Source organism: Capra hircus, chromosome 28 (genome assembly GCF_001704415.2).
Source record: "Capra hircus breed San Clemente chromosome 28, ASM170441v1, whole genome shotgun sequence".
Lineage (NCBI taxonomy): Eukaryota > Metazoa > Chordata > Mammalia > Artiodactyla > Bovidae > Capra > Capra hircus.
In genome coordinates, this window is record NC_030835.1 from 35,141,483 (window position 1) to 35,162,323 (window position 20,841).

General features: G+C 40.3%; 1 protein-coding gene across 1 annotated transcript in view; it reads right to left on the minus strand.

The window, feature by feature from the left end:
- Nucleotides 1-20,841, minus strand: part of RYR2 (ryanodine receptor 2) — an 814,256-nt gene that overhangs the window by 243,890 nt on the left and 549,525 nt on the right. Inside the window, exons 30-37 of the mRNA XM_018042460.1 lie at nucleotides 17,191-17,399; nucleotides 16,184-16,536; nucleotides 14,437-14,551; nucleotides 11,988-12,148; nucleotides 9,799-9,958; nucleotides 9,191-9,277; nucleotides 5,572-5,798; nucleotides 2,669-3,473 (exon numbers count right to left, since the gene is read on the minus strand). Coding sequence (XP_017897949.1) covers nucleotides 2,669-3,473; nucleotides 5,572-5,798; nucleotides 9,191-9,277; nucleotides 9,799-9,958; nucleotides 11,988-12,148; nucleotides 14,437-14,551; nucleotides 16,184-16,536; nucleotides 17,191-17,399 — 2,117 coding nt within the window. The remainder of the gene's footprint in view (nucleotides 1-2,668; nucleotides 3,474-5,571; nucleotides 5,799-9,190; nucleotides 9,278-9,798; nucleotides 9,959-11,987; nucleotides 12,149-14,436; nucleotides 14,552-16,183; nucleotides 16,537-17,190; nucleotides 17,400-20,841) is intronic.

The window sequence follows — 20,841 nt, forward strand, 5'->3', positions numbered from 1 at the left end:
TAAGTGGTTCATTGCTTATTCATTAAATAGTCAGTTGGGTATTTTCTTACCAGAAGCCAAAAGGATTTTTAACTGATACAGTGCATCATAGAAACATGCCTTCCAGAGAATGTTCAGCCCAACTTTTGGGAAATATTTAAATATACTTTATACCAACTGTGATATAAATGCACAGCAGTGTTAGAGGACTTTAAATCCTCATATTCCACCATCCTAAATATAGCCATTTCTGTCAATGCTACCTCTAAGCTAGCCCTAGGGCCTAAGCCCCTCTCTCCACCTGCTTTGTCCTACTCCAGTGGAAACACTGTCTTTTCAGCCTTGACCCTGCATGTCAGCCTCCCAACTAGGTAGGCTCTGGACCACCCTCTGTTACTCCCTTATCTATCTTCCTCACAGCAGCTATGTTGAGATTTTTTAGAATAGACTTATCCTGCTAAAATTCTTCAATGGTTTTAACTGAACTTAGAATAAAAGTCAAAATTTACCATATGGCTAGCTTTAGCAAAGAGCTAGACTCTATATCAACTGCCCTCTGCCTATCTCACCCTCCCTCCTCAGCTCATCAAGCTGCAGCCACACTGGTCTCTTCTCATCTCAGAGCCTGTATGACAAGCTTCTAAAGCACTCTTCCCCTCCTTCTTCACAAGTGTTGAACTTCTGCTCATCAACCTGACCTCAGCAAAAACGCCTCAGAAAGGCCTCCTCTCACCTTTCTCACAGTATTCCAATATTTTCATTCTTCTAGAAATCCATTCTTTTCCTTCCAAGCATTTAATGTGATTAATTATAAGATATTCTAACAGAAGTACATAAATAAGCATGTATTTCCCCCAGGGACAGTGATCTTTCTTGAGCCAGCACCCAGTGCCTGGATCAGAGGAAGATGTCAATCAATGCTGACTGAAGAAGGAAGAGCAGAAAAGAGAATCAAGGATGTAAGCATCAAACTGATATTAATGGAAGCATCTGAACTGAACCAAAGCAGCATTAGGAACAAATCTTTCGGACGCCTGGATGAGCACGAAGGCAGGTACGGTCTTTGTTTCCTTAGAAACATAGATAGGAAGTCAAATCTTGCCATTTGAGAATAGACACACCTACTGGTGAACAAGTATCCTAAGGTTGGAAGGCTGGAGGTTGGGCAGAAAGGGGTACGAAAGCCTTGTGTTTCAGGCATTCCAACAGAAAGTCAGTGTAACACTGACACAGAATGCCAGTGAAGCTGCAGAAACAAGGAGAAACACAAGGAAACTGCTAATGAACAAGAAGTGCAATAGGGAAAGACAAATCTGACTCCATATTGGATCCATTTCTTTAACCTCTACACTCCATTGTTCTTGCTACAAGTTAACTGTAAAAGGTGCCAACCCGTTTGGCACCAGGGACCAGTTTTGCGGAAGACAATTTTCCCATGGATAGGGGCAGGGATGGTGGTTTGGGGATGATTCAAGCACTCATATGAGAATCTAATGTCACCACTAATCTAGCAAGAGGCAAAGGTCAGGCAGTAATGCAAGTGAGTGATTCAGAGCAGCTGCAAATACAGATGAAGCTATGCTTGCTTGCTGGCCTCTCACCTCCAGCTGTGTGACTGAGTTTCTCACAGGGGGTTAGGGATACCAGGCTTACAGTGTACATAATAGCCCATCTTCAGGGTCCTTGCCTCCCATGCCTGAACATTAAGCTAAAATATCTTTGTTTATGCTCACAGGAAACATCCCGGCCAGGCCCATCTGTGAAGGGCTGCAGGAAAGGAGAAATTAACATATCCCCTGCCAAATACAGGGCTTCTCTGGTGGCTCAGACCATAGAGAATCTGTCTGCAAGGCAGGAGATGCAGGTTCTACCCCTGGGTCAGGAAGATCCCCTGGAGAAGGGAAAGGCAACCCACTCCAGTTTTCTTATCTGGAAAATCCCATGGACCGAGCAGCTTGTTGGGCCACAGTCCATGGGGTCGCAAAGAGTTGGACATGACTGAGTGACTAACACACCCACATGTCTCCCAAATGTGGCCAGAAACAGGAAATACTTGCTATAACTTAACACCTTTTTTATTTAACCTCCACATCTCTCCCTATTCGTTCTAAAAAAGAAACTTAACATCCCAGCCTGGGCAAGATGGTTCTTTGGAACACAAGTGCACCATCTTCTCAGCCTGTGAACTTTCTGAATACAGTCACTATTCCTCATTCCAACACCTCAACTCCCAATTTATTGGAATGTCATATAGGAAGAAGATGAGCTGGGGCTCTGTAACACTGGCAGGACAAAAACCCATCTCCTGTGCTCCTTGCAGACAGACACACACATGCACACACACACACACACACACCAATACACATATACACATTCAGAGAAACAGTGACATGCCACATCACATATGTGTGTGACAGGCAGACACGTACTTGACCAAGAACATTTTGCCCTGATAAAAATTTGAAATGTATCTTTTACTAACTATGGTCAATTGACCTGATTAGAAAATTAATGGATTTCATTCCAAATGCCAGAAAATCAGATGGGCATGTTCCCAAGTCCAACAAGAAGCTGGTTAAGTTTATGAAGGAATATAATATTACCCAGAAACACAAATACACACAGGGAAAGAGACCAAGGTCATTGTTAACAGGTTGTGAATTCACTGCCATCTTTTTTCTCAGTTTACCTGCAATTTTACTGGCTCTGGCAGTTTCATTTGGAGCAGGCCCTCCTTGGGCCTCTTACCCCCTTTGTTTTCTTCTTCAGCGGCTCCTTCCAGCTTGGAGTCTTCCACAAAGGGTTCCTTCTCCGCCACCTCGCTCTCCTCCTCGGGGCTGGCGGCTTCCTTGAACACACTAGGCTCAATCAACTGCAAGACGTGTTTCAAGTCCTCGTTGTGGAAGACACCCATGATGAGCAGGGTATAGAACAGCTTGATGAGAGGCACGAAGAGGAACTCAGTGGTGCCCCCAACGGGGTCTCGGGCGTGAAGGCTGCCCTCTTTCACGGCTTCTGTCAGCATCTGTATGGTCTTGGCCTTCAGGATGTCCAGTGGGAACTCCGGGCTATACTGGTAACCCTCGGTATTAATGCTGACAAAACTCGGGGAGGAAAACTGCATCCGCGGCCTGAGGGAGGTGCTGAGGCCGATGCCCGGGAGCCCGTGCTTTTTCTTCTCATCTGGGAAAAGGGTGATGCTCTTCGTCTCCTCGGTCATGGGGACGATGAACTCGTTGTTCATCATGAGCCTGGCGGTGGCGTAGGAGCTGAGGTGGATGTCAATCAGCAGGTCGTAGTAGCCGGCGCGCAGCAAGCCGGGCATGTACTTGTTCTCGATGGCGTAGAGCAGCTGCGGCTCGTCCACGTGGCTGCACAAGGCGTGGGCCACCCGGTGGTTCCCGAGCGCGCAGACAGCCGAGTAGAGCCGGAGAGTGTGGTAGTGGAATTTCAGCAGTTCCTCCTGCTCTGTCAGTTCCAGTATGTCCACAGATCTGGAGACGGGAGAAGTCAAGCATGGACACTGAAAACGGTTCTCCATCAGAGGAGAAGACTGCCTATCTCCTAGGTTTTACAAGTTACAGAAACAGACACTTAAATAAGCATGTGTAACTGTTTATTTAAACATCTACCTGTATTTTCTGCATCCCCTTCCTTTTTATGGCTTTTTTTTTTTTTTTTGGTTGTTGTTGTTTTATTTTTATTTATTTTTTAGGCTGCACCATCTGGCATGCAGGATCTTAGCTCCCGGACCAGGGATGGATAGATAACCTGTGACCCCTTCACTGGCCCCCCCATGAAGTGGCCCCTTCACTTCACTGGATCACCGAAGAAGTCCCTACAGTGAATTTTTTAAAATTAGTTTTTTATGGTATGTTTGATGACAGCACAGTTTTGTTTTGTTTTTGTTTTAATCAATTCTAGATATTAAAAAATTTTTCTTCCAGATATAATTTTATGTAGAAAATAGTGCTTGGAGCTTTCTTCATGTCCCATCACCCCAAGATTCTGAGCATCACTTTTATTAATAGATATCTGGGTCTCAAGTTGAGCCTGGGGACTCCCCTCCTCTCAGAATTTAAACACTCTTTGGAATATGTGGAATCTCCTTTTCCAGTTTGGCTAACCAGCTTCAAGAAGCCAGAAAACTGCCTTAGGCTGACTTGACTCTGACTTTAAGATCAGCTATTAGCCTAATAATAGTCACAAGTCAGTCAATTTCACCAGTCAGTAGGTGAGACAGAGAGATAATTCTTTTGACATAATTGCCTACTTACGTGTCCCTCACAGACCCAAACATATCCCAGTGGCACCCTATTTCCACCAGGTATGTGCTGCTCATCAAACAAACACTATACATTTTCACTTAGGAAAGTTTCTATTGGGAATCTTGAGTTTACATCAGATCATTTTGCTCCTGCCATGCCTCATGACCTTTCAGCGCAATTACACTTTTAACATATGGCCAGAATATGCCTAAAGTCAAGTCATTCCTTTTAGAAGAGAGTCTATTTTAAAAGCACATAATTTCTTTAGAGATACTAAGTTTTCAAAACTATTTAAATTACATAGATTGTTCATGGACAACACTATAGCATTAAAGGTAGAAATTTGATACATTCATAATCAAGGAACTACTCATTCATCTCCAAAGGTGCCCTTGGTGTGACTGTAATATAATCTCATCAGGACAGGGGCTGTTATACACTTTGCTTATTAGTATTCACCCAGCACCCAGCCTAGCACACAGTAGATAATGAGCAATTATCTGTGATTCTTTATCATTAGGCTTTGTCACTATCTTCAGATGCCCTGTCATCCTGTCCATACTTATCCACTGTACGTGTCCTTTTCAGGTCCTAGGCATTCTGTCAAAAGCCACTATGATGTGATGCTGCTGATTGATTCCAGACCCCACATTCTGACTCACAGAGTAATCACCTACCCGTGTACCACCTAGGCTTCCAGGAAACCACGTATCTGCTGAGCCCAGCTACTAGCACCTCGCTCTTGGAAATGATGGAGTATGATTGAGTATGTCTTCCTTCAAAGTGTAGAAGAGGATTCCCACATCTTAGCTAGGCTCTTCAGTCTCCCAAGAAGACTGTTACCTCACCCCTCAGCCTAGCTGATGATTAAAATATATGAATCCATTCATTGTAGCAACACAGAGTATCTACACTCTAGGCTCTTACTGAAATCACTTAGAAATGATTTCTCTGGTTCCCTCTCTATTATCTTACAATTCTGTGATACTCTCTTACTCTGCTGCCTTAACTCAGATGGTGGCTGTACCTGTCTGAATTTTTACTTGCTGTTTTCTCATCAGCAAAACAAGAATGAGGAAAGAAATCACAGACTATTAAATCACAGACTATTAAACCTTTAGCTGTAATAGAATCATTTTCTTTCAGTAAGCAAAGAGTTGAGATATAGACTGAAAATTGGAATGTTCAAAATAATGTCTGCCTTGCCACATGGTATTAGCATTTTATAAAGCCCATTTTGTTTCCCCAGCAGCACCCCTGGCTCCTGGGCCAGGGTCTAATTTGATAGGTCCCCATTAGACAGTAAGCGATGTTTGGGCCTGACCTGTTCTCCTCTGGGATATGGAGTGACATGAACTGCAGAGGCTCCACGCACTGCACCAGCCAGCCCTGGCGTTCACTTATTCGAGAGACATCTACCTTCAAGAACTGGTTGGGCATTCTGCTCCACAGGACATGTGAGAGAAACTGCACATGGAGACGTGGGGGACACTGTGGTACAGGATTTTTGTGCTCACTCTTGAATAATCCCGCTGAGAGAGGCATCACATTCTAGGAAATGGGAAAGCAGAAAAGAATGAATGGATAACACACTCCTTGGGGTCAAAAAAGTGATGACTAGAGTTCTGTGCAGGAAAGAGAGAATGAAAGATACACTGTGTGTTGAGCAGAGTCAATACAAAAACTAACGAATTGGGTTGAGTTGTTCCTGAAAGGACCTGCAGAGAAAATTTGAGGATCTTTTCTCCCCCATACTAAGGGATACACTGAGAATGCAAGAGCAGCAAGTATAACCATGTATCTGCTCTACATCTTTACAAAGCCAGGTTCCCAGGACACCTGGCAAGGCTTTAGCTGCTTTCATCCAAAGGTCCTGAAAGATGGGTCGCATTCACTTGGCTTTCTTCCTCTCTCCTTGTCTATCCTTTGCCACCCGCCTCATTCATCCTTAAACTACTTACCACCTCACTCATCATCAGGTTTGCCAGGTTTGAGTAACCAACAAAATACCAGAGACAGCTCAACAGATAAACATGGTTACTAAATAAGAAAAGAGAATTAACCAGATATGAACCAACACAGCTTCTTTCTCCACCTTCCTCCACCTCCAATACATACCTTCAGCCATCCCAATTCCTGCACTTTGGTCTCAGGGAAAGAAAAGTCTCTACTTTGCCAAAGCTTAATGATTCATTTTTGACCATGATATCACCCTGCCTGCCTCTTCCGGGCCAATAAAACAATGGACTCATCTTTCTGCATTACCTTTGGTCTCTCCCTCTCTTCTAGAACCTTCTCTACTGCATTATTTACACTTCCTTATCCTCAAGCTACTTTCCTGTTCTCTTCTGCTAATGGAGAAGAGAAACGAGGCACTTGTATCAGACACTGAGAATGTATCAGTGAGCAAAACAAACTTCCTACCCTCATACAGCTTCTATTTTTTATTAGAGCTATAAAACAAACAAAATAAGCAATTAAATAGTTGATTAGGAAAAAAGTCATGGAGCGGAAAAAAGAATGAGGATGAGAGAATCATAATGCAGGACAGCAATAATACACAGGATTATCAGAATAGGTGTCACTGAGAAGACATTTAAAGAAAAATCCAAAGAAGAACCATGTAGATATGTAGAGAAAGAAACTTCTGTGCAAAGGAATCTGTGAATGCGAAGGACCCAAGGAGGGAATTTGCCTGGCAAGTCTGAGGAAGAGTCAAAGGACAGTGTGGCTGCAGTGAAGTGAAAGAGGAAAGATTAGGAGAAAATGAAGTCAGAGGGCAACAGGATGTCAGGTGGTTTAGAGCTTGTGAACCTTCATGAGACCTCTGAATTTTTGAGCAGTGAAGTGACATGATCTGATTTTCATTTTAAAATAATGACAGTCACTCAGATTGTTCTATGATAAACAGATGGGTGATGATGAATTAGAGGCTACTGAAGAAATCCAGATGGGAAATGATGCTGATGGAAAAAGTGTGGTGACTGGTGGTCATGGTGGTCAGCAGGTGGAGGATTTGCTGGGGGATAGAACTGGGATGCAGAATGCAAAGGAGGGAAGCCAAAGATGACTCTAAGGTTTGGGGTCTGAGTTATTAACTGACAGGAGGACTTAGGCAGGTCAGGAGGAGGCGGGTAGTGATGGTCAACAGTCTCGTTTTGGACATATCCATCCAGTATGTGATATCTATAGCGAAAAACGGAAAATGTCAAATAAACCAATATTAGAGTCTGGGTTCTGAGAAACTACCATTTTTCTGTCAAATTTTAACTTTCTTTCAATTGTTCAAACTTGCTGCCTTTCCTTCATGTTCAAACTTGAATACTATGAATTGAATAATCTTGAACCAAATAACATAGCTTCTTCCATCATTTTATTGAAATTTTTTGAAAGGTCACTAAAGCCCTCCTACTTAACCAAAGTCACAGATGCCTTTAGTCCATATTATATTGACTTTTCTATGGCAGCTGGAATCTCCTTTTACAAAAGCAGAAACTGAGTTCACACAGTTTAAGGAACATGTCCAAGGTAACCAAGCCAGCACGGTAAAGTCATCTATTAATTTCACTGTGGGGTGTGCCCAGCATCTCAATGTGTACAACTGCAAATTTCAACTAAATTCCTTTTTCCAAATTTCAACAGGCTCTTCTGCTTGTTGTATTAGTATCCATTATCTGGCCCAACTAAAATTATTTAAATTAATCCTTTTGGGATTAACATATACCTAATACTATATGTAAAATAGATAACTAATAATGATGTACTGCATAGCAAGGGAACTGTACCCAATATTTTGTGATAACCTATAAAGAAAGAGAATCTCAAAAAGAATATGTACATGTATAACTGAATCACTGTGATATGTTATACACTTGAAACACAACATTGTAAATCAACTATACTTTAATTTTAAAAAAAGAAACATCTCCCCCTCCACAAAAAAATAAAAACTTCTTCATTTCTCCTTGAGTGCTGAATCCAGTTCATCAACAAACTCTATTAATCCAATTTATTGACAAACTCAATTAATTTCTCCCCTAAAACATCTTCTCATGTATCACTCTCTCTCTATGACTTTCATGAATCTTATCATTCTTCTCCCACATGGATAGAATCAAATTGTGATATCTAATTATTACTGCCTGCTCTCATTTTTATAAGAGCAGATGTTTTCCATATTACTACCAACATGTTTTTCCAAAACAGGTTTGATTTACTCAGTCCCTTCTTTCAAACTTCCAGTGAATCACCACTGTCTATGAAATGCATGTCAACTTCTTAGTGTGGCAGTTAAAGCTGTTTCAACTTGAACTTGGTCTATCTTCCATCCATATTAACCTCTGGCCACATCCCAGAAGCATCCTTTGATACAGTAACACCGAATTCCTTAACCTGCAGCATTTTTCATGCCTTCAATTTTTTATTCTTTCACCTTCTGTATAGAATGTCTTCTCCAAGGAAACATACCTTAAGATCTGCTGTTCAGCTGTTAAAAATCAACCTAAATGTCACCTCCTCTTTCAGCTGCACCTGATCCACACCATCCTACTTAGCTGTTTTCTCAGTTATATTTCCAGAGTACTCAATACCTGCCACTCTTCTAGCACTTACCAGTATGTAGCACATTTCCAGCCTTTCAATCCCATTCACTAACTCACCTGTGAGTTCAATGATTACTAACTTGTATATAATGTGCCATATTTGTTCTGTGTAAGCCTAGTTTTATTGAATAATTTATTTATGATGACCAAAGAAAACCCTTTCTAATTAATGATGTTGCCCTAGGGACCAGAATTTTCAAACATGGCAACATTTTTCTTAGAGAGTGATTTATATGATTAATATCAGTACTAATAAAGAGGTGAATTCATTTAAGGAGAAGTAAATGCTATTTCCTAATGGAAAATAACCCAAATATAATAACAGGAATGGGTCTTTCTTACCTTTATTCTTCCCAACTCAAACTGAAAAACATTGGGACTTGTAGCTTGTGCAAAAACTGCAGGAAATAATTTTGTGCTTGGTTCCACCTTAAATAAGCAAATAAATTTCATAATATTAATAAAGGAAGAAACACAAAGAAAATATACTTTCTTCATAACACTTAGAGGACACTTTTACAGAAAAAGACTTCTCCTTCCTCTCATATGGATATTCTCTTTCAATAATTGTTTGGAATATTTCATTTCAGGACTGTGTGAACATTTTTGGAGAAATATACTGCTTACTCTGAAGGACTTATGGCACGGTTATTATTCAAAGAGAAGTAAAAATATAGAATCAAGTCATTTGTGTCCTCATGTCTTTCTAATTCCTAATTTGCTTTTTTTTTAATCTTTTTGGCCATACCACATGGCATGTGGGAACCTCGTTTCCCAACCAGAGATCAATCCTGTGCCCCTGTGTTGGCAGCATGGAGTCTCAACCACTGGACCACCATGAAGACCCCACAACTTCTAATTTACTTTTTGGTATTGCAAAATGTGTTTTCCTCTCTAACGAGGATAAAGGTTTCTTCTCTGGAGGCAAAAGGTCATCCCTGACCACACACCTGATAATAGGTGCTCAGCTCCTTGCCGTTGGCCGTGAAGGTGAGCAGCCCACTGGCAGCATCCACCACGCAGCCAATCTCCAGGCCATTGTTGTTGCGTCCTTGCCCCGGGCTCAGGCTCTCACCCGCACACACCATGTAGCAATTGCTGCGTTTGATGCTGAATTGCAAAAAGACATATTTATCTTTGAACAAGCAAAGACAGTGTGGAAAGCATGGAAGTCTGGCAGACTAAACCTAAGTTATGCTGTGCAAGCAACAAGCTCATGCTGAAATGGGACAGGTGCACAATGGGCCTGATTCTGTGATTCTGAGCACGATTCCACCGACTTCAGTGGACATTCTGAGTCAGGTCTTCCAGTCTCTCAATTTCACACCTAATGAAGACAGGTCAACTGGTAAGAACCAAGGTTAAGAACTGACCTGCACCTTCCCTCCAAAAACTCAAACCAAACTGGACCTTTTTCTGAGGTTCAAAAAAGTTTAAGTATGTAATAATCATCCAAATTGGTAGTTTTCTTTCTCATAGTTTTTATTTTAAACCACTTGTTCTGAGATAAGAAGCATCCATTTCCAGACACTATAGAGTCCTAGGCCAATTCTACATGAGCCGTCAATGACTCAACAGATGTAAACTTTGGCTAAAATTAAGCCCTTGGATAATTCCTGGTGATCTGTTATGAGAGATAGACTTAAGCTGGGATGTGCACCAGATCCATGATGTTAACAATAAACCCCACCTGAGTTTCAAGCTCACCAAAACCTTTATCAGAGATGGTAGCAAACTTAAATTCTTTGAGTTTTACTTTGTTTTCTTTCTCTGCCACTACACAGTGCATGTGTGAATGAAGCTAGAAAAAAGGCCAAATACAGACAAGGAGTAAGAAAAGAGTAAACAGGCCGAGATAAAGTCAGCTTCTGAATAATCAAAAGTTGGCTGTGTTTCTATGCCCTTTTTACATAAGTTTCAACAACCTTCCTTCGCCTGTATTTCCTACACCAAAATCATCAATCAGAAAACAAGGGTCCCGAACCGCTGGGATCTAAGGCCTGGTGATCTGAGGTGGATCTGATGCAATAATAATAGAAATAAAATGCACAAGTAAACATTGTGTGTTTGAATCATTCCCAAACCATGCCCTACCCCTGGCCCGTGGTAAAATTATCTTCCATGAAACTGGTCCTTAAGTGCTAAAAAGGTCTAGGGAGTGCTGATGTTATCACATCCCTATTCTGAGTTATCTCCTTTCATTGTTCCCATCTATGAAAATCAATATATATCCATCAGAATATGCCTGGAAAAAGGTAGTTTGGGCCCCCCTACTGAGGTACAGTACTCTTCATTGGAGGATTTTTTGCTAAGTCCTCTGTCTCCAGTGCTAAGTTCACTGCAGTTCAAGTGTTACAAACTGAAGGCAGGAGAGGGAGCTTCCGGTCACCAAAAATAATGACACAGGTAGAAAAGAGAAGTAATATTCTAGGGGAAGAGAGGCTCTTCCTATGAGAGCCATCACAGCAGATCAGAGAGGATGCATGGGCACAAAGGGCAGACGCAACCGGCCAGGTCTTCTCTTGTCTTATTCTGCAAGGAAGATAGCCTTCTTCACTTTTTTGAAGGTTTGGTTTGAGTTTCGTTTGTTTTACAAATGAGAAAGGATGGCACAGAAAGTGTAACTGACTTACCCAAAGCCACACAGCAAGTCAAGGGCAAAGCTGAGGAAAGAATCCACTGCTCCTCAGTTGGAGTTCAAATGCGTCCATCTGGTCTAATCCGCTAGCCCACACTGTCTTCACGCTTTTCTCCCCACCACCTAACCAGTTCCCAAGATACAGACCAGACTACAGGCTAAATGCCTCACATTCACCTGTCTCTTAATTCCTGGAACGAATGCTAAGTAACGGCAACCCAAGTCATTAGTCACGTGCAATGCCGCCAGAAGGAACATATGATTAGTGCCCCCAAAAGACACAATGCTCTTCCTTCATGATTTTGCGCTTGTAATATACTCAGATTCCTTACTGGCTTGTTTGAATAACAAAAAGGATACTAACATTAATGGTTTGGTTATGTTGTTCCTATAAATAGAATATTATTTTAGGTATAAAAATTCAAGCAAAAACGATGCCTAGGTTTATCAACATTTTTATCAGATATCATTTATGTAACAAAAAATGGAGGAAAAACCAACCTTTCGTGCACCTTTCCTTTTTCATCTCCCAGAGTCACGGTCACTGTACGAACTCTGTCCAAGTCAAAGCCTGTATCATACTGATGGAAATCGGATGTGATCCAGCCCACCCAGACATTGGCAGGTTCTTGTCCAGGAAAGATTCTCACTGAGTAATAGTACTGTCGAGATAGCAACACCAAGTATTGGCAAAGCAAAAAGAAACAAAACTTTGACTTTCAATGCCTTTAACTTGCCTATGAAGATATGTCTTTATTTAAAATCATTTGACCTATTTACAGCAACATCCATGCAACTAAAGATTATCATACTAAGTGAAATAAATCAGAAAGAAAAAGAAAAATACTTTATGATATCACTTATATGTGGAATCTAAAATATGACACAAATGAGCCTACCCATGAAACAAAAACAGAAACTCAGACACAGAGAACAGACTGGCGCTTACCACAGGGAAGGGGTTGGGAGAGGGATGGGCTGGGAGGTTGAGGTTAAGAGACAGAAGCTTTAATACACAGAATGCATAAAAAACAAGGTCCTACGGTATAGCACAGGAAATTATATTATCTTACAATAACCTGTAATGGAAAGGAATCTGAAAAATACAATATATATATGTACAACTGGATCACTTTGCTGTACATCTGAAATTAATACAACATTATAAATCAACTATACTTCAACAAAAAATAAAATAATAGTATATTCAATTAGGCTATAACAACAGCAACAAAACTCAAAGCTTAAAGCAGTAAAAGGAAAAATAACTTGGTAAAAAGAAAAAGCAATAAAAAGAAAAAAAACAATATAGGCACAAAGGACTGATGTGGCAAAATAAGAAAAGTCTTGAAACAGAGATCCGAAATTATTTCAGAAATAATGGGAAAAAGAGAAAGGACTATCTTGAGCAAAGATGATCTGGACCTTTTTATTAAAAATACTTTCAAGTATGAATGTATGGCGATATATATGTATGTGTATATACATATATGTATGTGTGTGTATCTATATATCTATATATCTATCTATCTATATATAATGTTTACATAATAAAATCATCAGTCCATTAGGCAGGTAAGCTTTGAATTCTTCAAGCTTATTCAAGAACATTAATCTATTCTAGAGTTTTCATATATGTTTTAGACTTGTTTCATATTGTTTTATACCCTAAATATGCTTTCCCTTAGCTATCACTAACATAAGATGCTTAAAATCATCCCTTAAAATCACTTTGAAATAGTTCAGATCTAATATGTGAAAGTCAAGTTCAAACACGGGGAACTTTACAAGGGACACAGCTACATATATTTTTTTTCCATTTGGAGTTTTATGAGGAGTGTTTTAAAATTTTTAAATGGCAGACAGCACAACTTGATGTCTAACAAAGTATGATAAGCGGTCTTATAGATACATCACTGAGATGAAGGAAAATACACAAGGTGCTTGGAAAACTTAGGTGGCAAATTAAAATGTTGCCAAGAAAGAAGATAGCAAAACCAGGACTGAGGGTGCCCTTAGGTGCTATTTTTCCTCAAGCAGCTTGCATAATATAGGGCATCCAGTCCCATCATTCAGGCAAATAGAAAGGGAAAAGGTGGAAACGGTGGAAGATTGTATTTTCTTGGGCTCCAAAATCACTGCAGACGGGGACTGCAGCCATGAAATTAAAAGATGCTTGCTCCTTGGAAGGAAAGCTTTGACCAACTTAGACAGCATATTAAAAAGCAGAGACATCACTTTGCTAACAGAGTTCCATATGGTCAAAGTTATGGCTTTTCCAGTAGTCATGTACAGATGTGAGAGCCAGACCATAAGTTCAATTATGACTGAACTTTGGCGGAGCATCAGAGAACTGATGCCTTCAATTGTGATGTGGGGGAAGACTCTGAGAGTCCCTTGGACTGCAAGGAGATCAAACCAGTCAATCATAAAGGTAATCAGCTCTGAATATTCATTGGAAGGACTGGTGGTGAAGCTGAAGCTCCAATACTTGGGCCACCTGATGTGAAGAGCCGCCTCAGTGGAAAAGACCATGATGCTGGGAGAGATTGAAGGTAAAAGGAGAAGAGGGTGGATGAGATGGTTAGAAAGTATCCCCAACACAATGGAGATGAGTCTGAGCAAACTCAGGGAGATAGTGAAGGACGGGGAAACCTGGTGTGCTGCAGTCCATGGGGTCACAAAGAGATGGACAGAACCTAGTGACTAAACAACAACAATCACCTCAGAAAATACATGTCTTTCAACTTTTTGGTCCCTAAAATATAAGTGAATAATTATTCTAAAAATACGCTTGCAAAATAGTGGGCTACCCTGGTGGCTCAGATGGTAAAGAATCAGCCTACGATGCAGGAGACCAGAATTGGATCTGAATCAAAGGTAACCGTTTGAAATGCAAAGCGTGATCACTGGGAAACAGAAACAAATGATGAAAGTGGGGACCTCATACCGTGGACGTTTGCATCAAGTAATCATAGTCATCCCTCTCATCTGCAAGGACATCTTCAGTGAGTCTTGCAGAATGGCTGGTGCTATAATCTGGCTTTGTTCTTCGAAGCAAAAACCTGAAATATATTAGAGGATTAGGAATAAGCAACTTTCAAATGTGCTGCCTATCTCAAACATAAACATATAACTAACTTAGTAGACTGGTTGTCAAACAGTATGATTAACCCCAAGAGGGCATCAGACAATATCTGGAGATATTTGGGGTTGTAACAACTGGCGGAGTGTGTCACTGGCATCTAGTGGTGGAGGCCAGGGATACTGCTAACCGCCCATCAATGCACAAGGCAGACTCTTACCAAAAAAATTTATATGACCCAGAGCACTGCAATAGTGCTGAGGTAGAGAAATTTGCATTTATTGTTAAGAAAGGATGCTAAAACCATTTGCCTTCTTCTCCATTAAAAAATACTATTTAAAATAAATACTAAAAATGCTATGTAGAATATAAAGATGGAATACTTCAACCAACGCTGTAAGTGGAAACATCTTAAAAATTAACTCTTGGGAGAAAGTACTTACAAATCATATATCTGAAGATAGATTAGTATCTAGAATATATAAAGAATTCCTACAAATCAGTAACAAAAAAGCAAATTACCCAATCAAAGAAAGAGAAAAAATGGCCAAGAAGTTGAATAGACATTTCTCTAAACATGATATACAAATGACCAATAAGCATATAAAAAGGTGTTCCCCATCACTAATCATCAGGGACATGGAAATTAAATCCACAATGAGATATCACTGCACACCGTTTAGGATGGCTACCAGCAAAAAACCCAGAAAGTAACAATGGTTGACAAGGATATGGAGAAACTGAGACCCTTGTGCAGTGGTGATGGAATTGTAAAATGGTACGACTACTGTGGAGTACGATAATTATTTTTCCTCAAGAATTTAAATACAGAACCACTAGGCACCCCACTTTTGAGTACATAACCAAAGGAACTGAAAGTAGGGTCATGAAAAGCTATTTGCACATCCATGTTCATAACAGCATAAATCACAAGAGCCAAGAGATGGAATCACTCTAAATGGCCATCAGTGGATGAATGCATAAACAAAATGTGGTGCATATACACACACTGGAATATTGTTCCGCCTTAAAAAGGAAGTGAATTCTGACAAATGCTGCAACACATATGACCCTTGAGGACAATATGCTACATAAGTCAGTCACAGAAAGACAGATACTGTATGACTTCATTTACATGAGGTATCTAAAGCAGCCAAATTCATAGAAACAAAAAGTGGAGATGAGCAGGGGTTGGTATAGGTTGGAAAGGGAACGCTGTTATATAGGTGTAGAGTTTCAGTTTTGCAAACTAAAAATGTTCCAGAGATCTGTTTCACAACAATGTGAATACACTTAGCACTACTGAACTATCACTTAAAAATGGTTATGATGGCAAATTTTAGTTTTGCCACAATAAAAAAAAAATCATAGGAAAAGTAACTCTTGAGATAGACGGTTAGTGCTAACAAATCAGAGGGCAAACAGGCTGTTTTATTCTTCTGTGGAATCCTTGGTCCATAAAGAAGGAAGAAGAGGTAGAACAAATTGATTTTGGATATCCCTTACCTCTCCCGCCCTCTCCTGTGACCCCACATAATAACTACATATTTAAAATCATTTAAAAAATTAAAATTACAAAAACTTTAAAAATCATTTTGCATATATCAATGACCTCTGTTTCAGACGAGAGGGTTTTTCCTGAGCATAATCTTTGTGGTTATTAAACTCTGGTTTTGTAGCTTCTTTGTCTTTGTCTCCTCGATCTGGCACCAGATGGCCGTGAGCTGTCTTCATGAGAACCTCAAAGTCTGAATCCACATCATAATCCTCCAGATCATTCTTGGGCCCAAAGAGGCCGGTGCCAGGGATCCCTCCAGCTGCAGTCTTGGAGAAGACCTCTGCACACTCGATGGGCATGCTCAGACGATAAAACATGATATCCGTGCTGCTGTTCTGAGAGCCAAAGGACTTCTGAGTGACTTTTAAACATGGGGAACTGTCTATGGTGCCATCTATTCTGGTCACCTAGCAAATGAAGAAGCAATCATTCAAATGCTCAGCACTGTTGACTTCTGATTCCAAAACCCCTTTAAAGGTGCATCAAACTTTTAAAACCCCAGACATGGCCCACTTGTGGCTTAATTTTATAAATGAGATCATTAAACATAGGGATGGCTGTGTAAGGATATGCTCACAGTTCTGCTTCTAACTCGGAAGACAATCTGGGAAATTCACGTTACAACAGTATATACTCAGATTGAGCTTGCCACTGCCGATATATATATATATATATATATATATTAAAAAAAGAATTACATACAGTTGACCCTGAACAATGAAGGTTTGAACTGCTTGGATCTACTAAGATGTGGATATTTTCAAGGGGAAACACTACCATGGGTATTACATAATCCATGGTTGGTTGAATCCGTAGAAGCAGAGGGACAACTATAAATTATATGCAAATTAACCACAAAGTTGTTCCAGGCTCAACCATAGTTAATCAGTCTAATCAGCCTCTCACACAGTACCTAAAACTAGAGGGTAATTCTATCCTTAGATTCCCCTATAATGGAACACATTAGAACCATCATTTTGAGTAAGTGACAGTAATTGTCTAAGTAGGAACTTCCCCTCCTGGTTTTGGCCAATGGTCCAAGTTTTAAAGAAAAAGCAAACCTCAATATGTTCATGGTTTGATGGAACTTGGAGAAATTGAGGAAGCCTCTTGCTCAGCCACATGGTAATATCCCTATTTGTGTTAACGGCAAATGGCTCATAGCCCTCTTGTAAGCCACAGATGGTGAAATATTTCAAGGTGCTGACATCCTTTCCAAAGTTCAGCCTGCCCACTTGAGCCACTCCCAGGCTACACACAGGTATGAATCCTAGGAAGAAAAAATACATATCAAAAATTTTAGGATCATTCATATAAAATCCTTTCAATATGGAATTACCAAAAGTATTGCTCCAGAACTCTTACCCCAAGGCAAAAACAAGAGTGGAGTAAAGAAACCATGGACACTAAGTCTTTTTTTTTCTTTTAATTGGAGGTTAATTACTTTATAATATTGTGGTGGTTTTTGCCATACATTTCACATGAATCAGCCATGGGTGTACATGTGTTACCTATCCTGACTCTCCTCCCACATCCCTCCCCATCCCATCCCTCAGGGTCATCCCAGTGAACCAGTCCTGAGCGCCCTGTCTCATGCATCAAACCTGGACTGGCGATCTATTTCACATATGATAAAATACATGTTTCAATGCTATTCTCTCAAACCATCCCATCCTCACCTTCTCCCACAGAGTCCAAAAGTCTGTTCTTTACATCTGTGTCTCTTTTGCTCTCTCGCACATAGAGTCTTAAATGTGATGATCAGAAGACCAGTATCTGCCCTTGGCATTGTAATTCAGTAAATGTGGGCTCTAGGTAAGTGCCTTCTTTCACTTTAAACTTCTGTAAAATGAGATAATGGCTAAGCATCCCCCAAGTCCTCCAGGGATCGTAGTGAGCAAAGTCCCCACCCCACAGTCTCCTAGTTCTGAGGTGCAGGTGACTCTTTTGCACAGGGAATGTGAGAAAGAAGAGCCAAACTGTGCTGCTACAGAGTCTGAGATGTGTAAACACAAAACACAACTAATAGATTTCTTTACATGTAATGCAAAGAAAAAAAAAAGGTTGGAGACAACATTTTTAAAGGTTTTCATTCACTGATGGCTGCTTTTGATCTTTGAAGAGAATTTTGTCTGTTTTCCTTCCTAGAGTTTCCTAGATCTAAGCATCGAAAATATACATATAAATAAAAATGTTGAAGCAGTTGCTAAAATCCTGCTGAAACTCGTTCATCTGTCCCTTTCCCTTCAATATCACTGTCAGTATAGCTTAAGAAGGGTAATGCACAATTAACATAAATAAGATATGAAATCAAAAAGTAAGTTAAAAATATACAAGCAACTCCTGCAGCTCAATTCCAGAAAAATAAACGACCCAATCAAAAAATGGGCCAAAGAACTAAATAGACATTTCTCCAAAGAAGACATATGGATGGCTAACAAACACATGAAAAGATGCTCAACATCACTCATTATTAGAGAAATGCACATCAAAACCACAATGAGGTACCACTTCATACCAGTCAGAATGGCTGTGATCCAAAAATCTGCAAGCATTAAATGCTGGAGAGGGTGTGGAGAAAAGGGAACCCTCCTACACTGTTGGTGGGAATGCAAACTAGTACAGCCACTATGGAGAACAGTATGGAGATTCCTTAAAAAATTGCAAATAGAACTGCCATATGACCCAGCAATCCCACTGCTGGGCATACACACCGAGGAAACCAGAATTGAAAGAGATACATGCACCCCAATGTTCATCGCAGCACTGTTTATAATAGCCAGGACATGGAAACAACCTAGATGTCCATCAACAGATGAATGGATAAGAAAGCTGTGGTACATATACACAATAGAGTATTACTCAGCCGTTAAAAAGAATTCATTTGAATCAGTTCTGATGAGATGGATGAAACTGGAGCCTATTATACAGAGTGAAGTAAGCCAGAAAGAAAAACACCAATACAGTATACTAACACATATATATGGAATTTAGAAAGATGGCAATGACGACCCTGTATGCAAGACAGCAAAAAAGACAAAGATATGTATAATGGACTTTTGGACTCAGAGGGAGAGGGAGAGGGTGGGATGATTTGGGAGAATGGCATTCTAACATGTATACTATCATGTAAGAATCGAATCGCCAGTCTATGTCTGACGCAGGATACAGCATGCTTGGGGCTGGTGCATGGGGATGACCCAGAGAGATGTTATGGGGAGGGAGGTGGGAGGGGGGTTCATGTTTGGGAACGCATGTAAGAATTAAAGATTTTAAAATTTAAAAAAAAAATGAAAAAAAATAAAAAAAAATTAAAATGGAAAAAAAATAATAAAGACAACAGGAAAATAAGTACTAAAAAAAAAGTTAACAAGAAACTAAATCAAAAGCAACAGCAATGAGAAATGAAGAAACAAACATTTTAATGTGTGGCAGGGTTAATCTTTTGACTATTAAAGAAAGAAAGGAAACCACATTAATTATGTTAATTTTTTAAATTCTTTAGAATTAACTGCCTGGTAAGGGGATGAGATGATGTATTTCAGCAGATGCAGCATTTATGTACTTTTAAAAACCTCATATATGCAGATGACACCACCCTTATGGCAGAAGGCGAAGAACAACTAAAGAGCCCCTTCATGAAAGTGAAAGAGGAGAGTGAAGAAGTTGGCTTAAAGATCAACATTCAGAAAACGAAGATCATGGCATCTGGTCGCATCAGTTCATGGCAAATAGATGGGGAAACAGTGGCTGACTTTATTTTGGGGGGGTCCAAAATCACTGCAGATGGTGACTGCAGCCATGAAATTAAAAGATTTTTACTCCTTGGAAGGAAAGTTATGTCCAACCTAGACAGCATATTAAAAAGCAGAGACATTACTCTGCCAACAAAGGTCAGTCTAGTCAAGGCTATATGTATGTAAACAAGGCTATAGTTTTTCCAGTAGTAATGTATGGATGTGAGAGTTGGACATAAAGAAAGCTAAGCACTGAAGAATTGATGCTTTTGAACTGTGGTGTTGGAGAAGACTCTCGAGAGTCCCTTGGACTGCAAGGAGATTCAAACAGTCCATCCTAAAGGAGATCAGTCCTGGGTGTTCATTGGAAGGACTGATGTTGAAGCTGAAACTCCAGTACTTTGGCCACCAGATGCGAAGAACTGACTCATTGGAAAACACCCTGATACTGGGGAAGATTGAGGGCAGGAGAAGAAGGAGACGACAGAGAATGAGATGGTTGGATGGCATCACCGACTCAATGGACATAGGTTTTGATGGACTCTGAGAGTTGGTGATGCACAGGGAGGCCTGGCATACTGCAGTCCATGGGGTCGTGAAGATTTAGACACGACTCAGAGACTAAACTGAACTGAATTTCTTTCTGCTATACTTTACATGAAATTTCAAACAGCCAGCACAATAAACAAGGTCAGTATTGGGATGTAGACTACAAATGAGACACTCTAACTTGTAGATCAAAGCAGCAGAGGATCCTATGAACAAAATACCAAATTTCTACCATTAAGATGTCCACTCCTTTCCTTGTTGAAATTAGTGTCAGTGAAAGCACTGTATTGGGCTTCCCAGGTTGTTTAGTAGTAAAGAATCTTCCTGCCAATGTAGGAGATGCAAGTTTGATCCCTGGGTCAGAAAGATCCCCTGGAGGAGGAAATGGCAACCCACTCCAGTATTCTTGTCTGGAGAATCCCATGG